Source organism: Ambystoma mexicanum, chromosome 6p (genome assembly GCF_040938575.1).
Source record: "Ambystoma mexicanum isolate Mex_15411 chromosome 6p, UKY_AmexF1_1, whole genome shotgun sequence".
Taxonomy (NCBI): Eukaryota; Metazoa; Chordata; class Amphibia; order Caudata; family Ambystomatidae; genus Ambystoma; species Ambystoma mexicanum.
In genome coordinates this window covers 1335770598-1335791584 of record NC_090935.1, presented here as the reverse complement: position 1 = coordinate 1335791584, position 20987 = coordinate 1335770598, and the positions used below count along the sequence as shown (strand labels likewise).

The 20987-nt window shown below is 44.7% G+C and overlaps 1 protein-coding gene across 1 annotated transcript in view; it reads left to right on the top strand.

The window, feature by feature from the left end:
* The window catches only part of LOC138510826 (atrial natriuretic peptide receptor 1-like), a 488764-nt gene that overhangs the window by 44478 nt on the left and 423299 nt on the right, over positions 1–20987 (top strand). The window contains exon 4 of the mRNA XM_069626514.1: positions 6255–6378. Coding sequence (XP_069482615.1) covers positions 6255–6378 — 124 coding nt within the window. The remainder of the gene's footprint in view (positions 1–6254; positions 6379–20987) is intronic.

The window sequence follows — 20987 nt, the reverse complement described above, 5'->3', positions numbered from 1 at the left end:
CATCTTACAAAAACTGGGAGCAGGTAAACTCCCTGCTGTCTTCTTCACAAACTTTGAAAGAGTTGCTGAAATGGCAGGCTGGCATCAGGATTGGTGGACCAGCTACATTGCCCCATTAGCCCAAGAAGCCTTTCAGGCCCTCAGCCCAGATGGGCGCACTCCTTATGAAAAACTGAAAAGAGATATTCTTGAATGGTTAGGACAAGATCAAGTAAATGATCAATTTTGTCTTCACCACTTATGTCTTTGTCAAGGTGAAACTGAGTGAGGGATCTTCTTAATAAGTGGCTGTTGGATAAAACCTACAAAGTGGTGAAATAAATGTTATGCTTGGAACAGTTATTAGATTATCTACCTCCCTACTTACAGAAGGTCATCTGGCAGCTACATAAACCAACCCTAGAAAAAATGTACAAACGGCTAACGCACACCAAAGGGCCATGCATGCCCTCGAATCTAGTAGCACACCAAAATAGCAGGTGACCTAAGAACATCAGGGCAGTTAAGATGAGAGAGCCCCCTCTTTAGGAGACCCGGGCCTCCAACCCAACTCCCATTGAACACAAGGCTAGGCCTCGAACTCCTGTGGATCCCATAGGATGTTACACATGCGGGCAACCGGGACAACTTGCCTGATTCTTCCCAGAGAAGCACAAAGAGGTGCCCATGGAATTCGGCTTCCTCTGCATGGTATCGAGACCCAATCTAGAGGCACGAGAACAAGAAAGGCCGAAGAAGACCTATGGGCCCAAATATCACGCAGATCTGTTCCCGAATGAAGAAGAGGGGCAGAGCTGAGGGCCTGCACTGTGTGTACCATGTGACAAACTCTCCAGAAATTCCACCTCCACGTTGAAATTTAAGGTCTACCAGCAAAGACTACTTGATCTCTAGAGCAAGAAAACCTCTGTCAGTGCAGATCTAATTGAAATAGATAAGATACCATCAGAAACATTGATTTATACCCCCAGGCCACCCTGACCTTAAAGGTATTTGAACATAAGTTCCATATGCCGATGGTAATTATGCCAGGTGTACCCAAAGAAGTCTTAATTGGCACAGACCCCTCTATATTTTATTAAATATCTCAGAAGGATTCAGGAGTTAAAACCACAAGTTCCTCCCGCTGGGTGAGGGGATAAGTGAGCAAGTGGTGAAGGAGAACGGGAGGACTCTGAAGAAAGGGTGGAGATGTGTAACAAAGCCAGTGCCATAGCCTTGTCAAGAGAGGTCAAGAGACTCTCTCAGCTTGATTTGGGAAACATATCCAGAGCCAGCCATGACCGTAAGGGGGACTAGGACTGTTGAGAGAGTCCAAATTCATGTCCCCCTTTGTTTGTCAGAATGTGTCTGTGCAGACAACTGTTATTTCAAGCCATGCCTCAACAACAGAATGCTTGTCAGTGCTCTTTTTTTGCAGCAACGCCTTTGACCAGGCCAACGAGAGACACCGGAACATAAGCCTGGACCCATCACCCCACCGTCAGCAGACCGCGACCCCACTAGCAAATTGGCCAGGGAAAGAGAACCAATCAGGAGAGAGGGGAATATAAGACTGCAACAGTAAACAGAAAGTGTGGGTTTCAGATGAGGTTAGAGGTAGAGGATAACTAAGAGACCAGCAGGAGGGGCAATGAAGTACTGGACTGTGTAGGTGATTATTGCAGCAGGTGAGGTATTGGCTAGAGAATTAAAGTGGTACTTCTCAGTGAGTGTGCATGGTCGGGTGGCAATTGTGGATTGAAAGTTAAGTAGCGGGAGTGGCTGTGAAGTGGATGATACTGAGTGAAAGGATGGTGTCTGAGTAGTGTGGAGGGGAGAGTAGTAGTTTGTAAGAGGGAATAGTAGTGTAGATGAGGGAGTAGTGTGGAGGAGGGAGTAGTATTGTGGGGGAGGCAGTAGTAACATGGAGAAGAAAATAGTGGGGTGCACGAGAGAGCAGTAGAGTAGTGGAAAGAGGAGTAACGTCAAAGGGTGAAGGCAAGTCTTAGAAGCAGTGAGAGAGGGATGCACATTGGAGAGAAGAGTGACGAAAGTAACTAAGAAGAAAGAGTAGAAACAGAGCGCCAAGAGTGAGCATGCTAGAGGGAGGACTGAATCAGAGTATTAGATGATTTCCAAAATCTCTCCACCCACAGAAAAGTAATAACTGGATAGAGTAGGGAGAGTTAGGAAGTACCTGAGGGAGTTTAGAGAGATACAGTGTTTGGTCCCCACAACTAGCCAAAGACAGAACCAAATAGTGGGGGTCAACCATCTGTAATTACTAACTTAGGGTTCGGGGATGACAGAGTTAGGGAGGAGGTATGATACAAGATGGGAGAGAGAGGGGGACATCCCCAGGACCCACACAAATTTCAATAAAAAACCCTTGTACCGCCTCTGAGATTTTTGCGAGTTTCTTGTGCCATCTGTGGCACAGTGAATTGATCATCCACGCTTGAGATGTGCAGACTAATCTGATTGTTGTCAGCATAGGAACGGACATGCAGACTATGCTCTTAATCCATCAGAGGCTTCATGTAGATGTACAACATTAGTGGAGATTAGAGGGAAGACAGTGCGGCTGGTCTAGAGTGCACAGGGGTCAGCTCGACACTTTGATCACATTCTGATAAGAATGAGGAGAACCATTTAAAGGCAGGGTCTAACAACATACATTTCTAGTGACATCTAAATAACAAAAACATTTCAAAGTTTTTATTTATTTTTAAATTTGGGGGTCCCCCCGCAACTCCCCCATTTTCCCTGTTTTACTAACCCCCCAAACACCCCACCCTTTTTTATCCCTTACCCGATCCCCACACATACTTTTATTAAAAATGTCAACGTTTTTTTCGTCATTCAGGTGTCACTGAAAATGTTTGTCGTTATTTATTTTTCGTTATTAACACTGTATACTGATCTAAGCCCACTGCCACTAATTGCATTCAATAAATCAGGATGCAGTGTTACACTGTATCAAACGCGACCCAAGGGTTCAAGTAAAATCAGGAGAGAGAGAGAGAGAGAGAGAGAGAGAGAGAGAGAGAGAGAGAGAGAGAGAGCTCGAATATTGGTTGATGATTTTAGCCACTCCAGAGAGAGAGAAGAGTGCTCCGTCCATGGAGTGGCCAGAAACCAGATTCACACTCTGGAATTTGGTTTGACTTTTAACATGAACTTGTGAGGTGACTACTTTATACATGATTTTTGAGATTAGTAGACATGTAGGTATTGCACACTAATTATGAAGAGCTCTAGATTAGAGGTTGTATGCTTATATGTTTGTAAAGATTTATAAAATGTGAATATAGCTGGCAAGCAAATGAGCGCGGCACATAGAAGGGAAGACTCTATAAATAGTGCTTTGGTGGTCTCCTGGGCTACCAATATGAGATACACTGGTTGGCGCTTTAATTTGACCACTAATTGATGAGCTGTTTGAACAGTATGGTAACCAGCTCTTTGTTAAGCTTTATGGGCACTGGAACTGTGCAAATGTCTGGTGGGATTTTGTTGCACAGTGAAGGTGTGTCACAGGGGAAGGACTGTTTCCTTTTTTACATTTCTGGCAATTTTTGGGCTCTAGTTTCATAATGGTGTAGCTTCACCAGTTGCACTGACCGCCATAGATTTCTAGCTTTTCAGCTAGGTACCGTGGTGCAGTGCAGACTGTTTTAAAGGTGATCTGGCCTGGAATCAGCAATTAGTGGAGCTCCCTGAATGTGGGAGATATATGACAGAATTTTCTGATGTCCGTGATTAATCTTGTTGCGACATGATGTTAGGGACGTCATTTCACCAAAATGCCAGGGGTAGCGGAAGTGACATCACATGACCCCTGACCTCTGATGACATCACAAAAAGTGATGCTATTTGATCTACCCCCAAGTTTAATCACGGGAAGTGATGGCACACAACCTTCAGATGCGTCTAACACACGTGTTTCCAGGCACTGTCATTTCAGCCAGATATAAGAACACAGGCACAGAGGGAGGTCTGATTTGGCCACAATCACATATTTGTAGAATGTCATTTTCCAGATTTGACATGGGGGCTATATATAAAACATAAATAATTCAATACTTGTAAGAGGGTAACTGAAATCTCTAATGCAGGCTACAGCTAGTGTATGAAATATCTATGGAGCAATGGACACAGAAGTACTTGTTATCCGTGGCATTGATGTTAAACAAGCCAGAAAAGCACGGACCTTGGGAGTTGTGCACTGTCTGTTTACCCAGGAGCAAAATGCTGCATGAGACTGGCCTGAACATGTAATCATTGATCAGGATTTAGTATCAACAAAATTCCCTGGTTATAAATGCATCTATGAGTCAGCTACCACTACTATAGGAGAAACCTATTGTGTGCTTGTAAACTGAGGCATCTGTTTCTGTGTGCATTTATCTGTAGGTTCTGTGACAAGCAACCACATGTTGACCCCCACAACCCAGAGCCCAACATAACACCTTAATTTCCTAACCATTGACGGATGACTCTTCTTTAATATTTTTTAACGGGGTGAGGCGTGAGGAGGGGGGCTGTACAAGAGTGGGACCACTGCATCTACAATTTTCAGAGCTCTATCTGTGAGGTGCGTTATTCAATGACACCCCCAGGACCAGCCTGTGAATGATGCTTCCACAAAGCCCTTTCCAAGAAGGGGTTTGAGTGGGGAGGGGTGGGTCACTCCACGGCTCTCTCCCTTCTGAGAGGCTGTGTCCAAGGCTTATTTTCTTAAACAGTGTTGCACCAGAGCAGGGTCCTGGTGGAGTTTGCAGCCCCTCTTAACCATTCACATCAAACTTGAATGTGTTCAAGGTGCGCAGAGCCCAATCAGTGGCGTTGCACAAAATGTGTGCCCATCCGAGCCATGCTGAGGCCCCCCAGCCCAAGCTCCTTAACAAAGCACAGGGCACGCCACACCCAGGGCTGGCCCGGACCACCCCATGTGCGCAATGTTCATGATGATTAAGCGGCTGATGGGGAATGTACTACTCCAAATGAAAGAAGAAAATATGTTTTTTAATCAAAGCTTAAATGTTTCCCAGCATAGAAAGAGGAGAGCGGTGCCTGGTCCCCAAATATACCAGCCACGAGTGGTGGCTGGTGAGTTGTTTTATTGGAGGGTGTAAATATTTGCCACAATTAAGCGGGTTGGATCTGAACGGGGCATCTTTCTTAGTGCCAGAAAACTCTACTAGAACGATTCACAAAAATAAGCACAAATCAAAACAGCGCGGTTGATTCACCTTTTTTCATTTAAGCTCCTTACAGAAATACACAGGCTGCCTTGTTCTCAAAAGTGTACAATGCATTTCAGGAGGGGCTGGAAAGTATCACTCCCGGCACTAATGTATGACAGGTTGCTGGGAGCGCATGTCACAGAGATAGGCATTCGAAAAATAAAAAAGCATTTACATCCTTGTTTGGGGAAAATGCAAGTATGTCATCTGCAGTTTAAACTACGGCTGTCACACTGAACAAAAAATACATGACCGGGACTGATGGCACTGTCATGGCTTGTGCCTCCTCCTACACCTTCCCAACAGACACAGAGGGATTTCTGCACATTTAAAAGAGCACCCCGTTTGAAAATTTTGAATATTATTTTAAATGGGCAGAAACACCCCTTTAATTGCGCGAATGCGCAAAGGGGTAAAAAAGGGCCTCTCAATGAGATGCCCTTTGTGAATGAGGCTGCTCCTTCTTTTGGCACAAGTGATGAGATGCACTAGCACACCTCAGCAAAGATTTTTGCGACTCCAACCCATTTGGCCTTTGGTAGATACATGTGGCACTTTATTAGTGTAGGTTAGGTAGTTCGATCAGGGGTTTTGCGGTGGACAACTTAATCTTGTTTAGGAAATTAAATCTAGGCTTGAAGGCATTCAGGATGGGTTAGTACCTTGAATCAGGACAGTGCCATTGTAGGATAGGTTTGTGTTGCATTTCATTTGTGTACACATTTATTTTGAATATCATCACAAGTCTCTTGCCATCCTGGTGACGGATGTTGTAGTGGGGACATTTTGAAGATGTTACACTGTGCCAGGCTGTCTTTTGAGAAGAAATGCAACTCAATGATAGTTTTGCGAACCTTGTAGCAATGGCGTGCCCCTAATACGAGCATACATGCAGGAATATGTATTTCGAGTAGGCATGAGAGACATTAATGTTTGTGAATAATAACCTTTGAGAAGTTTGAAGTTGAGGCTGCATTTCTTAGTCACTTGTTTATTTGTATTTTTCAATGTCTTTACCTTTAGGAATGCCTCTGACGCTAAGACGTTCTGTGAAGAACAGGAGTGCCCATCCAACTGGAAAGATGCCAATGCAGAGAACTGCTGTGTGCACCACGCCAACATTCATTCTTGCCCCCTAGCCTTCATGGTATGTACTTTACAGATGTTTCCATGACGCTGATTTGTTATTCACGCCAAATAGACTCTTCAATGTGATCCTACGTTCCCCCCTCTGCCTTTGCCCGATGGCTCTCACCTCATTGCACTTGCTGCCCTCTCTATTTTCCAATGTACTCTTTCCTAGGAATTGTTCTATGCCTCTGCTCGCTCCATCACTCTTCTTCAATTACAAAGTCTCCGGCAGTAAAACTTATCTTTCCTAACCACTGTTTCCATTATTTTCTTAAAATATGAATTATTAGCTTTCTGTCCATATTTGTCACTTACATTTATTCTTAATCATTCCTTATTCTGTGTGTATGTTCATGCATTGTAAACGTTTTAAATGTGTTTGTGTCGGCAGTGGGATTCAAACACAGTCAGCTCCTTTACACGTTTCATATTTTTGCTGGTCATTTTTGTATAAACATTAATGTAAAATATATTTTTGTACAATTTCAGATCAATAGCACTTAAAAAGCTCTGATTTCTTAAGAGTGTGCAGATTGGCCAGATTTGGGATTAATACCACAAATATCTATCTATACATCCACACCTCATATCTGCAGCTGCTGCCAAGGAGCGGTCTGCTAGTTTCAAGACAGTCCTTGGCACTCGTGCTCCTGTGGGTTTTGTGGGACTTGGGGCTATGTTCTGTCTACGCTGGGGCAAGCCCTTGCATTATTTACTTTCAGCCTCAGTATCTCTGGGCCTTGGGGTGGGAAGGTGGCTAAAATGGCAACTTGATGCAGGAGTAGGCACACTGATTACTGGGGCAAGGCAGAGAGTAGGTCCTCTTGTAGGAATCGGATCACATGATGAGCCACCTGGTGCACTCATTGCACCAGGGAGGCACAGTGCCCCCCAGGACAGTGCAGTGCTACTGCACCCTTTCCCATTCACACCCAACCAGGGCATCAGCTCGGGTGCTGGCCAATGTGCCTAGAGGCGAGTCTAAGTCTATGACCTCCTTCAAAGGGCACCTTTGATGGAAAACAATTGCACTGAAAATGCATTTCATCCAATTATAATGTCCTCCGTTTTAACCAGGGCTGATATGTGGTGATCTATACATGTTATTTCACCTTGGGTTGGGCAGATACATGGTTTTAGATGTACAGGTGCCACGGACAACAGATACTAGACTCGATCTCAGTTGATGTTAGTTCATCAAATCTCTAGCAGGAGCCCTCCCAGTAAACCGCGACAAGAAGAATATACAGGACCCCATGCAATGCCAGGCGGTGTTTCCTGCCCCCAAACACCACCCTCTTTCATATGCATTGTGTTCTATTGGTTTCAATGCTGGAGCAGAATATTCTCTGTCCTTGTCAAGGAGTGTTTCAGTCACTCCCACTTTACACATATCAAGCTCTGTGAAGCCTGCCCACTACTGACATCCAAGGTCAATGCTGAGCTGCCATGAGGTGACTTTCACAGCTGCATACAATAAATACAAGTAGGTATTACAATGATCCTATAAGTGGTTGTCTGGAAGCAACCTCATCGGTGCATTTTAATGTAATGTTTGCAGTGAAAGCGAACCTCTAAATAATTGTGCTGGTGCAGTAGTTTCAAACATGTGACTAAATACTTTGTTGATTGCAAAGCTATCTGTTTCCATGCAGCCTGTGTTCGGATGTCTCAGTAGAACAGATAATTCATTATTACATCATACTGGCTTGCAGTTACATATATCATCAACATTCTTTAAGCATATATTTGCATTTTCTTTGACATGGGTTTACATGGACTTGTACTGAAATAACAGTTGTTTAACAGACCCTGCATGTGAAAACCATGCAAGCGCGAATCAAATAAATCCAGCTTGTGGGAGATCAACAGAATGTTTTGGGAGATGTCACAGAGATTGAGGGTGATTAAGTGTGGCACTTGGCATGTGGCTGCTAATCACACAACAATGGTATAATGGCCCCACGGGGATCCTCACCACACCCTGGATCAAATGGAGACTGAGATGCCCAACAGACAAGAACATTGTTCTCTCTTACTCTACACATGGGAGAGCATATACTCTACAGGGCCTGCTGGTCACTTGTAACACAACACAAGACATTGAGGGGTGGGTTGGTATGCATGACAGGATTCTCAGAGCAAGGTCTCTGAGGTATTATCTGGTGAGCCCTGCAACTTTATTTGCAGGCTGGAGGGTTGCTTAAGAGGAGGAGCAAAGGCAGGCACTTGTCTTTTACTCAGTCTGCGCACCCTTCTTGCCAGCAGAGCAGACTCTACTATTTCTTCTGTGCATGCACGAGGGTGTCTGCTCAATGGGAGGTTCTGAAGGGGGATACAGGTTTCTAATATAATACTCTCAATCTCAAACATTGGAAACAGAGGGAACTGGGTGCACGCATTGCATCCAGCAGGCTGTTTTGAGAACAGAGGAAAATGTAGCCTTCCATCTTCAAGAGTGTAATGACGGGCCGCCACGCATAAGTAGGTAATAACACAACTTTATTAACAAAATATATATATATAAGTAAAGACCCTCAACCTTCCTCTAGCAGCTCTCCTTCCAACTGTCTTTCTCCAGCATCATAACATTCCCCCCCAGAACCCTTCATATGTTCTAACATAACATTCCATTTGCCCTCTTGCTAAAGTACATTGCACAACAAAGAGGCTTTGCAGTGCAAAGACGCTCGCTAAACCACACGTCTTCTCCTTAACCGGTGCGACATTTCCAGGACCATTACACCCCAACGAGGTGCTCCTCGCTGCAAATCATCTTCAAGAATTTTCTTCAGGATACCTCAATATCCTGCAGTGAAAACGATGAACTGCGAGGTATCACGCCATCCTATGGCTAGGGACAGCTGCTCCACGATACCTCTTGTCGGGGGTCTTGTCGGATCAGTTCAGATCCTCGTCGCCATTGTAATGACGGTCTGCCGTGCGTAAGTAGGTAATAACACAACCTTATTACCAATATATATGTGAGCAAAGACCCCAAACCTTCCTCTAGCGGCTCTCCTTCCAACTGTATTTCTCCAGCATCTTAACATTCCCTCCCAGAACCCTTCATATGTTCTAACGTAACATTCCATTTGCCATCTTGCTAAAGTACATTGCACAACAAAGAGGCTTTGCAGTCCACAACCTGTCACTGCTCCAACTTGTTTGTTTTATTAATAAAATGCCAGAAAGCCAGGCCCTTGCTGTCCCACAATGATATGCAAAGATGTATTTTATGCACTGCACAGCATCGCTAACTTTTCCAATAAAGGCTGTTTGGTTTGAAGTAGAAATTCCCATATCTACCGATTTTTCCACTTTTGCTTGTCAGGTGGGCCACCACCTGAGGTACATGGCCCCTTGTTCAGGTTATCACAAGGTATCACAGGGTACCACAGTGATGACACAGGGTGTCTAAGCCTTTCCTCTGCATAACTGCTGTGGGAGGCCGCCTTCAAAGTCTGCTTCTCCTCTGTTATTGAGAGAGAGAGAAAGAAAGAGAGTGAGGCAGAGAGAGAGAGAGAGACAGAAAGGCGGAGAGAAAGTGAGAGAAAGAGAAAGAAAGTGATAGAGATAGGCCTACTATTGTCCCCATTACAAATATATTTATTTAATTTATTTATGTATAGTATTTTATAGTTAACAAATGTAATCTTTTAATACATTCCATCCAATCACCTAAGCACATTAATAAAACATTAAAATAAAAATCACATTCCATTTACACATTCCAATTTACAATGTTATTTCAAATTGCCAGTGGTGCTAAGATATGTACAATCTTCTTCCACAAAATAGTAAGATAGGTAATGCAGGCTTCATGGCACCCATCCATGAAGAGTGACCAAAGCTCGTTCCCAGAGAGATTCGGATTCAAACCCGCTGATCTCAGCGACGTTTCTCACAATTTTGTCAAGGAATTGCAATTAACCAAAAGATGTTTGGCAGACTCCAAATCCTTTTCCCTGCGCAATCCACAGTTTCTAGCATGTATAGGAATTGTATGCCATATGCTGCTTGTATTTCCAATGACTTGACTACATTGAATTTCATTCTGATGTAGTCCCAAGCAAGCAAAGTACCCAGAAAATGATCTATGTAGCTAGGAAATTGACCCCTGTCCTGAATGTACTCAATGAAGAGGGAGGCGTTGCTTTTACGCACAATGTTCACAATCAAATGCTCCTTGCTCACAGTAAAAAGTATAGATTTCATGACCTGTTTATGCTGCTTAGGTGGCAAAGCAAGGACATTTCCAGGGGCCATCCCTAGCCACCTACCAGCAATACCCTTGATGGTCGTAATAGAGCTAGGGAACATGCAGCCTGCTCTAGTCTGCAAGACGCCATAAACTAGTTTATTCAGAGAAGCATCAGCAGCGTTCACAAGCTTCCAGTATATAATCAGAATGTCTAGTTGATAGCGGGTCAGGATTGGATTGTTAATACTGACTACCTGATTTGCAGCAAGGGATCTAACCCTGTTAATACTGAGTACTGATTTTCAGCAGAAGGGATCTAACCCTGTGAATATTTGTCCATTTTGGGATGTGACCCAGCTACCTATTTTTTGCAACAGGTTTAATTGACCAGGACCGGGAGTGCGCGCCTCACCCATCTTCTTTTTTGTACTGAATGCTATGGGAGTCCCGGGCTCCAGAGGCAGCGCCACGGGGTGACTGTGCCCCACTTTGGAGAATCATAAAGATGGTTCTCTCCCCTCCCCCAAATTTGGGAAGGACTTGTGCTTTGGAGGGGTGTCGGTTGCTGGCAACCTGAACAGAAAAAAACTTTTTTCACTACAGCTACCAGAATCCTTTGAGTCTAATTAGACACACCTGCTTAACAGCCTCCCTGATGATTATTTGAGATAAGAAAGCGCTAGGAGGAGAACAACCACAGACCACAGAACTGCAGCTGAGGGATCTAACCCTGTTAATACTGACTACCTGATTTGCAGCAAGGGATCTAACCCTGTTAATACTGACTACCTGATTTGCAGCAAGGGATCTAACCCTGTTAATACTGAGTACTGATTTTCAGCAGAAGGGATCTAACCCTGTGAATATTTGTCCATTTTGGGATGTGACCCATCTACCTATTTTTTGCAACAGGTTTAATTGACCAGGACCGGGAGTGCGCGCCTCACCCACCTTCTTTTTTGTACTGAATGCTATGGGAGTCCCGGGCTCCAGAGGCAGCGCCACGGGGTGACTGTGCCCCACTTTGGAGAATCATAAAGATGGTTCTCTCCCCTCCCCCAAATTTGGGAAGGACTTGTGCTTTGGAGGGGTGTCGGTTGCTGGCAACCTGAACAGAACAAAACTTTTTTCACTACAGCTACCAGAATCCTTTGAGTCTAATTAGACACACCTGCTTAACAGCCTCCCTGATGATTATTTGAGATAAGAAAGCGCTAGGAGGAGAACAACCACAGACCACAGAACTGCAGCTGAGGGATCTAACCCTGTTAATACTGACTACCTGCTTTGCAGCAAGGGATCTAACCCTGTTAATACTGACTACCTGATTTGCAGCAAGGGATCTAACCCTGTTAATACTGAGTACTGATTTTCAGCAGAAGGGATCTAACCCTGTGAATATTTGTCCATTTTGGGATGTGACCCAGCTACCTATTTTTTGCAACAGGTTTAATTGACCAGGACCGGGAGTGCGCGCCTCACCCATCTTCTTTTTTGTACTGAATGCTATGGGAGTCCCGGGCTCCAGAGGCAGCGCCACGGGGTGACTGTGCCCCACTTTGGAGAATCATAAAGATGGTTCTCTCCCCTCCCCCAAATTTGGGAAGGACTTGTGCTTTGGAGGGGTGTCGGTTGCTGGCAACCTGAACAGAAAAAAACTTTTTTCACTACAGCTACCAGAATCCTTTGAGTCTAATTAGACACACCTGCTTAACAGCCTCCCTGATGATTATTTGGGATAAGAAAGCGCTAGGAGGAGAACAACCACAGACCACAGAACTGCAGCTGAGGGATCTAACCCTGTTAATACTGACTACCTGATTTGCAGCAAGGGATCTAACCCTGTTAATACTGACTACCTGATTTGCAGCAAGGGATCTAACCCTGTTAATACTGAGTACTGATTTTCAGCAGAAGGGATCTAACCCTGTGAATATTTGTCCATTTTGGGATGTGACCCAGCTACCTATTTTTTGCAACAGGTTTAATTGACCAGGACTGGGAGTGCGCGCCTCACCCACCTTCTTTTTTGTACTGAATGCTATGGGAGTCCCGGGCTCCAGAGGCAGCGCCACGGGGTGACTGTGCCCCACTTTGGAGAATCATAAAGATGGTTCTCTCCCCTCCCCCAAATTTGGGAAGGACTTGTGCTTTGGAGGGGTGTCGGTTGCTGGCAACCTGAACAGAAAAAAACTTTTTTCACTACAGCTACCAGAATCCTTTGAGTCTAATTAGACACACCTGCTTAACAGCCTCCCTGATGATTATTTGAGATAAGAAAGCGCTAGGAGGAGAACAACCACAGACCACAGAACTGCAGCTGAGGGATCTAACCCTGTTAATACTGACTACTTGCTTTGCAGCAAGGGATCTAACCCTGTTAATACTGACTACCTGATTTGCAGCAAGGGATCTAACCCTGTTAATACTGAGTACTGATTTTCAGCAGAAGGGATCTAACCTGTGAATATTTGTCCATTTTGGGATGTGACCCAGCTACCTATTATTTGCAACAGGTTTAATTGACCAGGACCGGGAGTGCGCGCCTCACCCATCTTCTTTTTTGTACAGGATTGGAGTGAAGTTGAGTTCTAAGTAAATCATCTCGGTGGCTATGTGGGGAGGCAATCTAAGCAGCCTTTTTAGTGTCATGGATTCCAATTTGAAAAGCTCTGACTGGCGGACTGAGGAGCTGAGTGTAAGCAGTCTCAGCATCGGAGATAGTCTGCTTTCCCTGTCTACTACCATTGGATGCGGCGTGCTATCAAAGCCGGCCATTCTCGTACAGCGAGCCGCCGAGTAAGGAGCTGAGTCTAAGCAGTTTCAGCATCAGAGAGAGTCTGCTTCTCCTGTCTACTACCATTGGAGGCGGTATGCTATCAAAATCGTCCCCTTCTCGCAGAGCGGGCTGCGGAGTGAGGAGCTTAGTGTGAGCAGTCTCAGCAGTCTGTGCAGGCTGGGCAGCGGAGCACGAGGAGGCTGCCGCAAAAGGACATAACCAGACTCGTGGTGGAGGTAAGACTCCTCGCCGAGAGACGCTCAACCCAACTAGTGTTAAGCTGTCAAACTCCTAATACTCTTGAGAACATGTCCTCTCCTGCTACTGCTATTGTGCAAATAACTGGGGTGAGTTGAGACCCTCCAGCTGCATAAGGATCTCCCGCCTACCCAGCACGACAGCTTTACCTGGGCCCTGTACAAGAAGGCAAGGGAAAGCGAGAGAGGAAATGGCTTTCCGGTGTGGTGGGCCTTGATTTCTCACCACCGGAGCCCTCTCTTGAAGCACGAAAAACTGACACAGATGACCAGAACCCGGAATGGGGTTTTGATGACACCAAGCAGAAGGGGAATACACAGCAGGGAGGGGAGCGAGGACTAGGAAAACAAATCTTCCTAATAGACCCTTCTATGGAGGTGGCGCCGATGAAAAAGCCTCAAATCCCATTCCCCCAATGCCCCCCTCTTCCCGCATCATCTACGCTTGCTTCGATGGCTTCTGATAGCCCTCCATTGATAATGAAGATGGGGGCCCTAGGGCGCGGATGTTTAATGAAAATGCTAGATACTGCAATTTCCCCAGAAGAAACAACAGCCAAACTGCTCATGGATGTTCAACTGGAGGAACCAGCAGGTCCATCAATCTGCTCCATTCAGAGGCCAAGAGGGATTATTGGCCTGGCCTCTGAGGAGGCCTCAGTATTCAGGGATGACTATTCGTATCTTGAAGCAGTTTTCAACCCGCCCAACTCGCCAGAATATGCAGTTTTGTCACCATCTGAGACGAAATGGGACTTGGCCCCCCATTTGCCTGCCTGGTCACCTGGCACACTTCTTGAACACCAACACTCTGCCTTGGAACTGCGGCTGGCTCATGATATAGCGACACTACATTCTACTACAAGTTATCAACACAGACTAAGTGATTATACCAGGATCAACACCTCGACCCCTGTGATTTCCGGTATAATGGACTGTATCTTTCCTGTTACGAGCAGAATCCCCTTGCACCAACACATGGCAAAGGGGGAAGAAACTGGTGTGGTGGCTGATAGTCCCGTTATTCCTGGAACAGCAGAAAGGCAGGAAGAATCTGTGGGCTCCGCTTCTATATTACAAGAAGTACAAACTTCTACTAAATCCACGCCACAAGATTCGATGTCAACCTCATCGGCCTCCACCGACTCACACCTGAATCAACCCTCGAGGGGCACAGGGGAGGTTCAGATGCACCAAGCACGGACGCTTGGAGGGGTGGACTACGCTCAGTTGCAGAATTTGGTAATGGCAGCTCTAACAGTGGCAGTGAATACATTCCTGAAGCTTTATGAAAATCTGATACAATTGAGGACCAAGCTACACTATTGGCAATGTTGCACATGAACCTGATATACCTAGATCCTTTTTCTGAGTCTGTGCAGTCTAGGCTTGACAAAGAAGCCGAGATGACTGCGTAGTGGCAAGCAAGGTTGTTTGACTTAGCGAGAGGTGAAGCGACAGAAAAAACATCTCTGATGGCCTCAATGTTAGAACAAATGAAGTGGCTAAGACATCAAAAGGGACTAACTACTTCTAGGCCATTGGAGCTTGGGTCTCATAGTGAGCCCCCTCACACCTCGCTCCCCTTGCGCTCTGCAGGAGAATCTTTGGAGCCGGAGTCATATATTGGTATATCCCTGATTCTGCCACACCAAGAATGTGGTTCCGACCTAATGAACAAAGGAACTCTAAAAAATCAAAGCAAGAGCCCAGAAGGAGAAAAGACTGCACCAATAGCAGGACACGCTCAGGACTCGGCTTTCTCTACAGGAAGCGTCGGAGAAACACAGCAACCTCATATCATGGAAGTCCCACTAACAAATAATCAAGCAGCCATCACTGCAGATAAAGATAATAAACTCTATCCTGTCTTTGGGAGAAATTGCTACCATGAATTAAGGTGGAAAAGGTCACCTTGAAACAACAAAAAAAGGCACTAAAAATGGCAAAAATAAAAAAAGGCCACACAAATGGATCTAGAGCCTTTCTAAGTAATATTACACTGCCACATCCCCAGAATTCAGTGAAGAATGGGAATGAGTCGCAGGCTAATTCATACTCCCCAAAGTGCACTGATAGTGAGTAAGTAATACAACAAGAGATGTTGGACGAGCATACTAGCCTCTAAATGAATTTATCAAGATACTCTGATGAAACAACTGAAGAGGATGAAGTAAAGGCAGATACTACCTACGATCTTGAGGAGAAAGAAGAGCCCCTGGTAACTACGTCCCTCCTTAATCCGTCTAAGGAAATCAGGGATGACCCTCCAACTGGTTTGAATATAGGATTACACAACCCTACCCCATTTCGCATGATGGAACAATGAAGAGCCTTATTGCTAGAGAAACACAACAATCCTAGCCATATCCACTTTGGGAAGGTTCTGGTCCAAAGAGAAATCAAATCCACCAGAGGGAAAATCCCTGTCCCTACTCCCCAAGACGCTGAGAACATCCTGGTCTCGATAGAACGCTTGATCCCAGAAAGAGACGGTCTGATCATGAACTAAAGTTCTAAAACTACTCCACTGTTCACCTAAGCTCAGATTTATTGGCCCAGTTGACATTATCAAGATCATGGAATTTGCAAAGGAAATCTGCCTTGACTGGGTGAATTTACAGCTCCATTCAATGCTGGTCCGAAATTGCTTCGTGGAAGCGGGCCCCGACCTGCTCCCTCTGGGTTTTGAAATCGTAGAGGGAGGCCGACCCACTATTGCGAAAACTGGAATATGATGCTTCACCCCAGATACACAATACGCGGGAAAGAGCCAGCAATCCAAATTTTGGCCGGAGACTAACATCTAGATGTCCGGAAACCACCAGGCATGAGGGAATAAACTCCCTGCGATCAGCTCCACCAGGAGGTGGAACAGGCCCCAGGCTGAAAGTGACCTTCGGAGGAACAAGTGGACAAGCAAGAAATGTCCAAACGTGTGTGGAAACCAAGATCTCACCAAGCTCCTCAACAGACTGGGCCTGGCTAGCTGCAACACTAGCACAAGCCTCAGATCTATAACTCCTTGTTACTCAGGGATGCTGTTTATGGTTAGCCTCATGGAATACGCGAGGCTTTACACACTTGTTTAAAAAAGAGAGGCTGGACATGGCATCTTATGATATATGCTGCTTGCAGGAGACGTGGCGCTGGACCAAAGCCATGTTCGGAGGCTTTGACATTTGCTTTAACCCTGCCATTCAGAGAATGACGGGAATGCCCTTGGCAGGGCTCTTGACACTGGTGAAGAGGGGCTGCCCATGTTCTATTCTGGAGTTGGGAGATCCTAATGCCTTTATCCTCTTGGGAAAGGGTTGAGGGCCAAAACCCAGTGACACTAATTATAAACATTCTATACTGGATCCCTGCTGGGATGGGAGGGGAATACTTTGTGGGGATAATTATCAATGTGAAAGATGAATCACGAGTAACAACAAATGATCCTCACATAGTATTGTATGGTGATCTCAATATAAAATGCCTGAGTGAAGCAGGAACAAAGTTCCCTAAAATGCTATTGGTCTCAGAACTCAAGGAACGTGATGTGGGTATGGTGAATGGTAAATTAAAAGGAGATACTCCTGGGAAAGTGACGTGGTCTCGGGGTAACCAGTTAGCACATCTGGACTATTATTTTCTGTTAGGAGGCTTAACTGAATGGCTGAGCACTCTGGAAATTGACCCGATGGTAGACAGTGATCACCATCTTCTGCCCCTTAAAGGAAGGGATATTGTAAACAAACACTTAATGACGAATGCATTAAATGTCAATCAGGGCGGGAACCGTCTCAGTATAATGCCATGGGATTAAATATCAAACTAGCCTGAAGGAAAACAATGGATGGGGGGCGTAGATTACTCGAGTGCGCTGATGGGTTTTATGGTGAAACCCCCTATCAGCGCTAGACCTGAGTTGAAGAGACTACATTTTCCGAGCCACGAAGTGAGAGAGATGAAGAACATTTTGAGAGCTGACCTACGGTGCAAAGACTGGGAAATTGAAGGGGACAAAAAAGTATGAAAAGAAAGAGAAGACAGCAATATAGAAATTGGCTACTGGCTGCCAGAGCCCAGCGCATCCAAGAACACGCAGAAATTATAATGAAGATCTTATCTAATAAAAACACAAGAGATCTATGGAACCTTCTCAATAATAATGCCACATTCCAACTGGCCACAATGATCCCCACTGTGCCAGAAAAGACCTGTATCAAATACTTCACTGATCTCTTTAGTGGCTCGGATTGTGGTCTCAGACTGAACCCAGGAAATTGCACCGACCCCTCGTCTATACAATTTGATAAGGAAGATTTAGGGATTCTAATAAAAAAGCTAAATACGTCAAGAGCTGCAGGCTGTGGTGGTATAAATAACAATACATTAAAGGAGAACCCAGGTGATTGGGAAGAATTCTGCTGGATTCACTTTACTCGGATTCAGAAGGGCAGGAAAATTCCACCAGCATGGAGGAAGGCATTGACCATCCCTATTTATAAAAAGGGTGACAGGGACGATCGCAAAAACTACAGACCCATCATCCTTCGTGACACACTGGGGAAGATCTTTGCCTCAGTCCTTTTGAAACATCTAAATAAAAGGGTATGCGACTCTGGGCTTTCTGATACAAGGCAAGCAGGTTTTGTTTCAGGGGTGGAGACATGTCTAAATCTGTTTCTCTTGAACATACTAAAGATGAGGGCGATTAAGCCCAAGCAGAAGGTATATCTGATTTTTATAGAGCTGGAGCAAGCCTTCGATAGTATCAGCAGAGGTCAACTTTGGTAAAAATGATCAGACTGTTCAAGCCAACTAGACCTCAATGAGGCTATAAGGGCACTCTACTCTGGCACTGCGATACAAATAAGAATGCCAGCTAAGGGACTGTTAACAAAACCAATCCACACCTTCAGGGGACTAAACCAAGGCTGTATATTGGCGCCTGCAATTTTCAATCTCTACCTGTCAGATAAGGCATCTTGCCAGCAAGGGGTACTAGCTTTCCCCCCGAAGTTGTATAACCACTCAATCCCTTGGATGATGTATGCAGACGAGTTGGTGGTCATCGGTTTAACACCAATTGGCCTACAAAGGAGATTGACTCAGAGAGTTACCTCCAGTCCAACAAACTCAGAATCAATGTGAAAAAAACGAAAATCCTGGTACTCTTTAATGCCTTTGGGAAACGGAAACCTAAATTTACTTAGATAATCGGCTCTGACAAGATAGATATTGTAGACTCAATAACATACTTGGGAGCCTCAATATATTGCAATACGAGTGAGAAACTTTGGATGGATGGACTGAGATTGAAGTGTGTGAGACTGGTGGCCCAGGCTAGGGTGCTACAGAGTAGGTTTGGTAAATTTACGCTGGTCCCAATGTAAAAACAAGGAAATATCGAGGCTGAGTACCACAAAAGGAAATCCACCAATCACGGGCTAGAAAGATTCACAGATCTTTATTCTGTACAGTTACAAAGAAACACAGATAGCTATTGGCTCTCAACACCCCGCAATGAGTACCAGTCTGTCAAAGAGAGGAGAGAGAGTGCTGGACATTAGAAACATTCATGCTTTTATACAATTCTGAGTAATATTGTCCAGCCTCTCTACATGTTAATAATTCGTGGTCTAGAGTTCGTGCCTAGTTCACATACAACTTATACACAAATATGCAAAGGATTACATAGGTTTGCATTTCCATGAAGACACAATGTCGATGTATGTTCTCAAATCCTGCAGCAAGCACTGTTTGTTGTCTCCTCACAATTGCATTTGGCCTGTGTCCACACTCGAGGTTTGCTTTATATTGTCCCAATGTTTATACAAGGATGAGGCTTGTGTGCGCAGACAATATTTAGATGACAGTTCATATGGCGCGCAAGGTCTCTTCACCCAGTCTAAACAGTCGGCTCTTGGACTGCCTAAACATTAACAGAACTCAAAGGTCAGGAGGCTTGGTTGCAAGCTGAAAACACAGTCCACCATTTTAGAACAGAGAATATACGAACAGAAATCAAAATGGCGGATGATTCTAAAATGGTGGCGAAATCGATCCAAAATCGGAACTTTGCAACGCGGTTTTCCCCATAGAGCGACTAGGCTTAGGCCAATATAAATCAAAAAGAGGCATAATATGATTTCCGTTTAACACCAATAATTAACTTCTACAAGCAAAAGGTCACCAAATGTCTTCTATACGTAGCTGAAACAGCCCTGAATATGCCGCAAGATTTCTGGGAGATGTTGGAAGGCTTCTTTTGGAAGCAGGTCTTTGGTCTAAGAGTCTGGTGAGGTTTGAACCGTGCCTACAGTCTTTGGGCTCAATAATGAGATGGAAATCTCTAAGCCTATACCGAAAATGTATAGAAGACTACAATCCCCAACCGTTCTACATACTAAAAGGAAATAAAAACAACAGTCAAGGGAGCGAGGATGGAATCGTGGATTCCTGGAAACTGAGGTGTAGAGAATGGTTGCTATCTCTTGATTTAACTGATGAAGTACTGTTACGAAATTCAGATAAGGTTCAATTCCAAATACGACATGCGGACTGGATCAACACTATGGCAAAGAGAAGCACGTATAAACTAACGTGTGCTCTGCCTCTGGCACAGAGGTCGATAATCCAGATCCCCTTATACACAGTGAAATTCCTGAGCAACAAATATAGAAACATCTTTGAGGATGAGACTGAATATCCTCCCAACAAGAGAAGTCCTTGGAGCTAGGAATCAACATGAGGGCGCTATTCCCTCTTGCAGATTCTATAGGAGAGGTGATAGGGTGGAGAGGACATGCACCTGCTAACAGAATGTGAGGAATTGACCAGTACAAGAATGAAATATATGAGTGACGTGGTTTCACAATGCAACACGTTAACTGTGGATGAGTGGTGGGAAATTTTAATTATTGGAGAAAATAGTGCAATGATACTAGCAGCAATGACATTTCTGGAGGAAATATTAAATCTGTAGTGTGAAGGATGATGCTACTTGGACAAAGATTCTAAGGGAAGTTGGGGAGGGGTAAAATAAGATGATGAGATGATTTTAAGATGTTTTTGTTTTCATCTCTTCTCTTGAGGAGGATGGGATTTTATGAAATGTAACTGTGAAAGGTTTGTAATGAACCAAACATTTGAAGAACGAAAAGAAAGAAAAAAAAGCTCTGACTGAATCTGGGGCGCCCAAATCTCTGCTCCATATAGAGTAATGGGCAACATTTTAGCTTGCACCAGAATGCGCAGAGCATTATAAAGTACCCACCACCTGTATGGGCAAAGGATCCTATAGTGCCAGCAATCTGGCAGATCTTAGCTTTGGATTGAAGATCATGATGTTAGATTTTAGATGTTCATTGTGAGGGAGTTTGCATCAGCAAAAG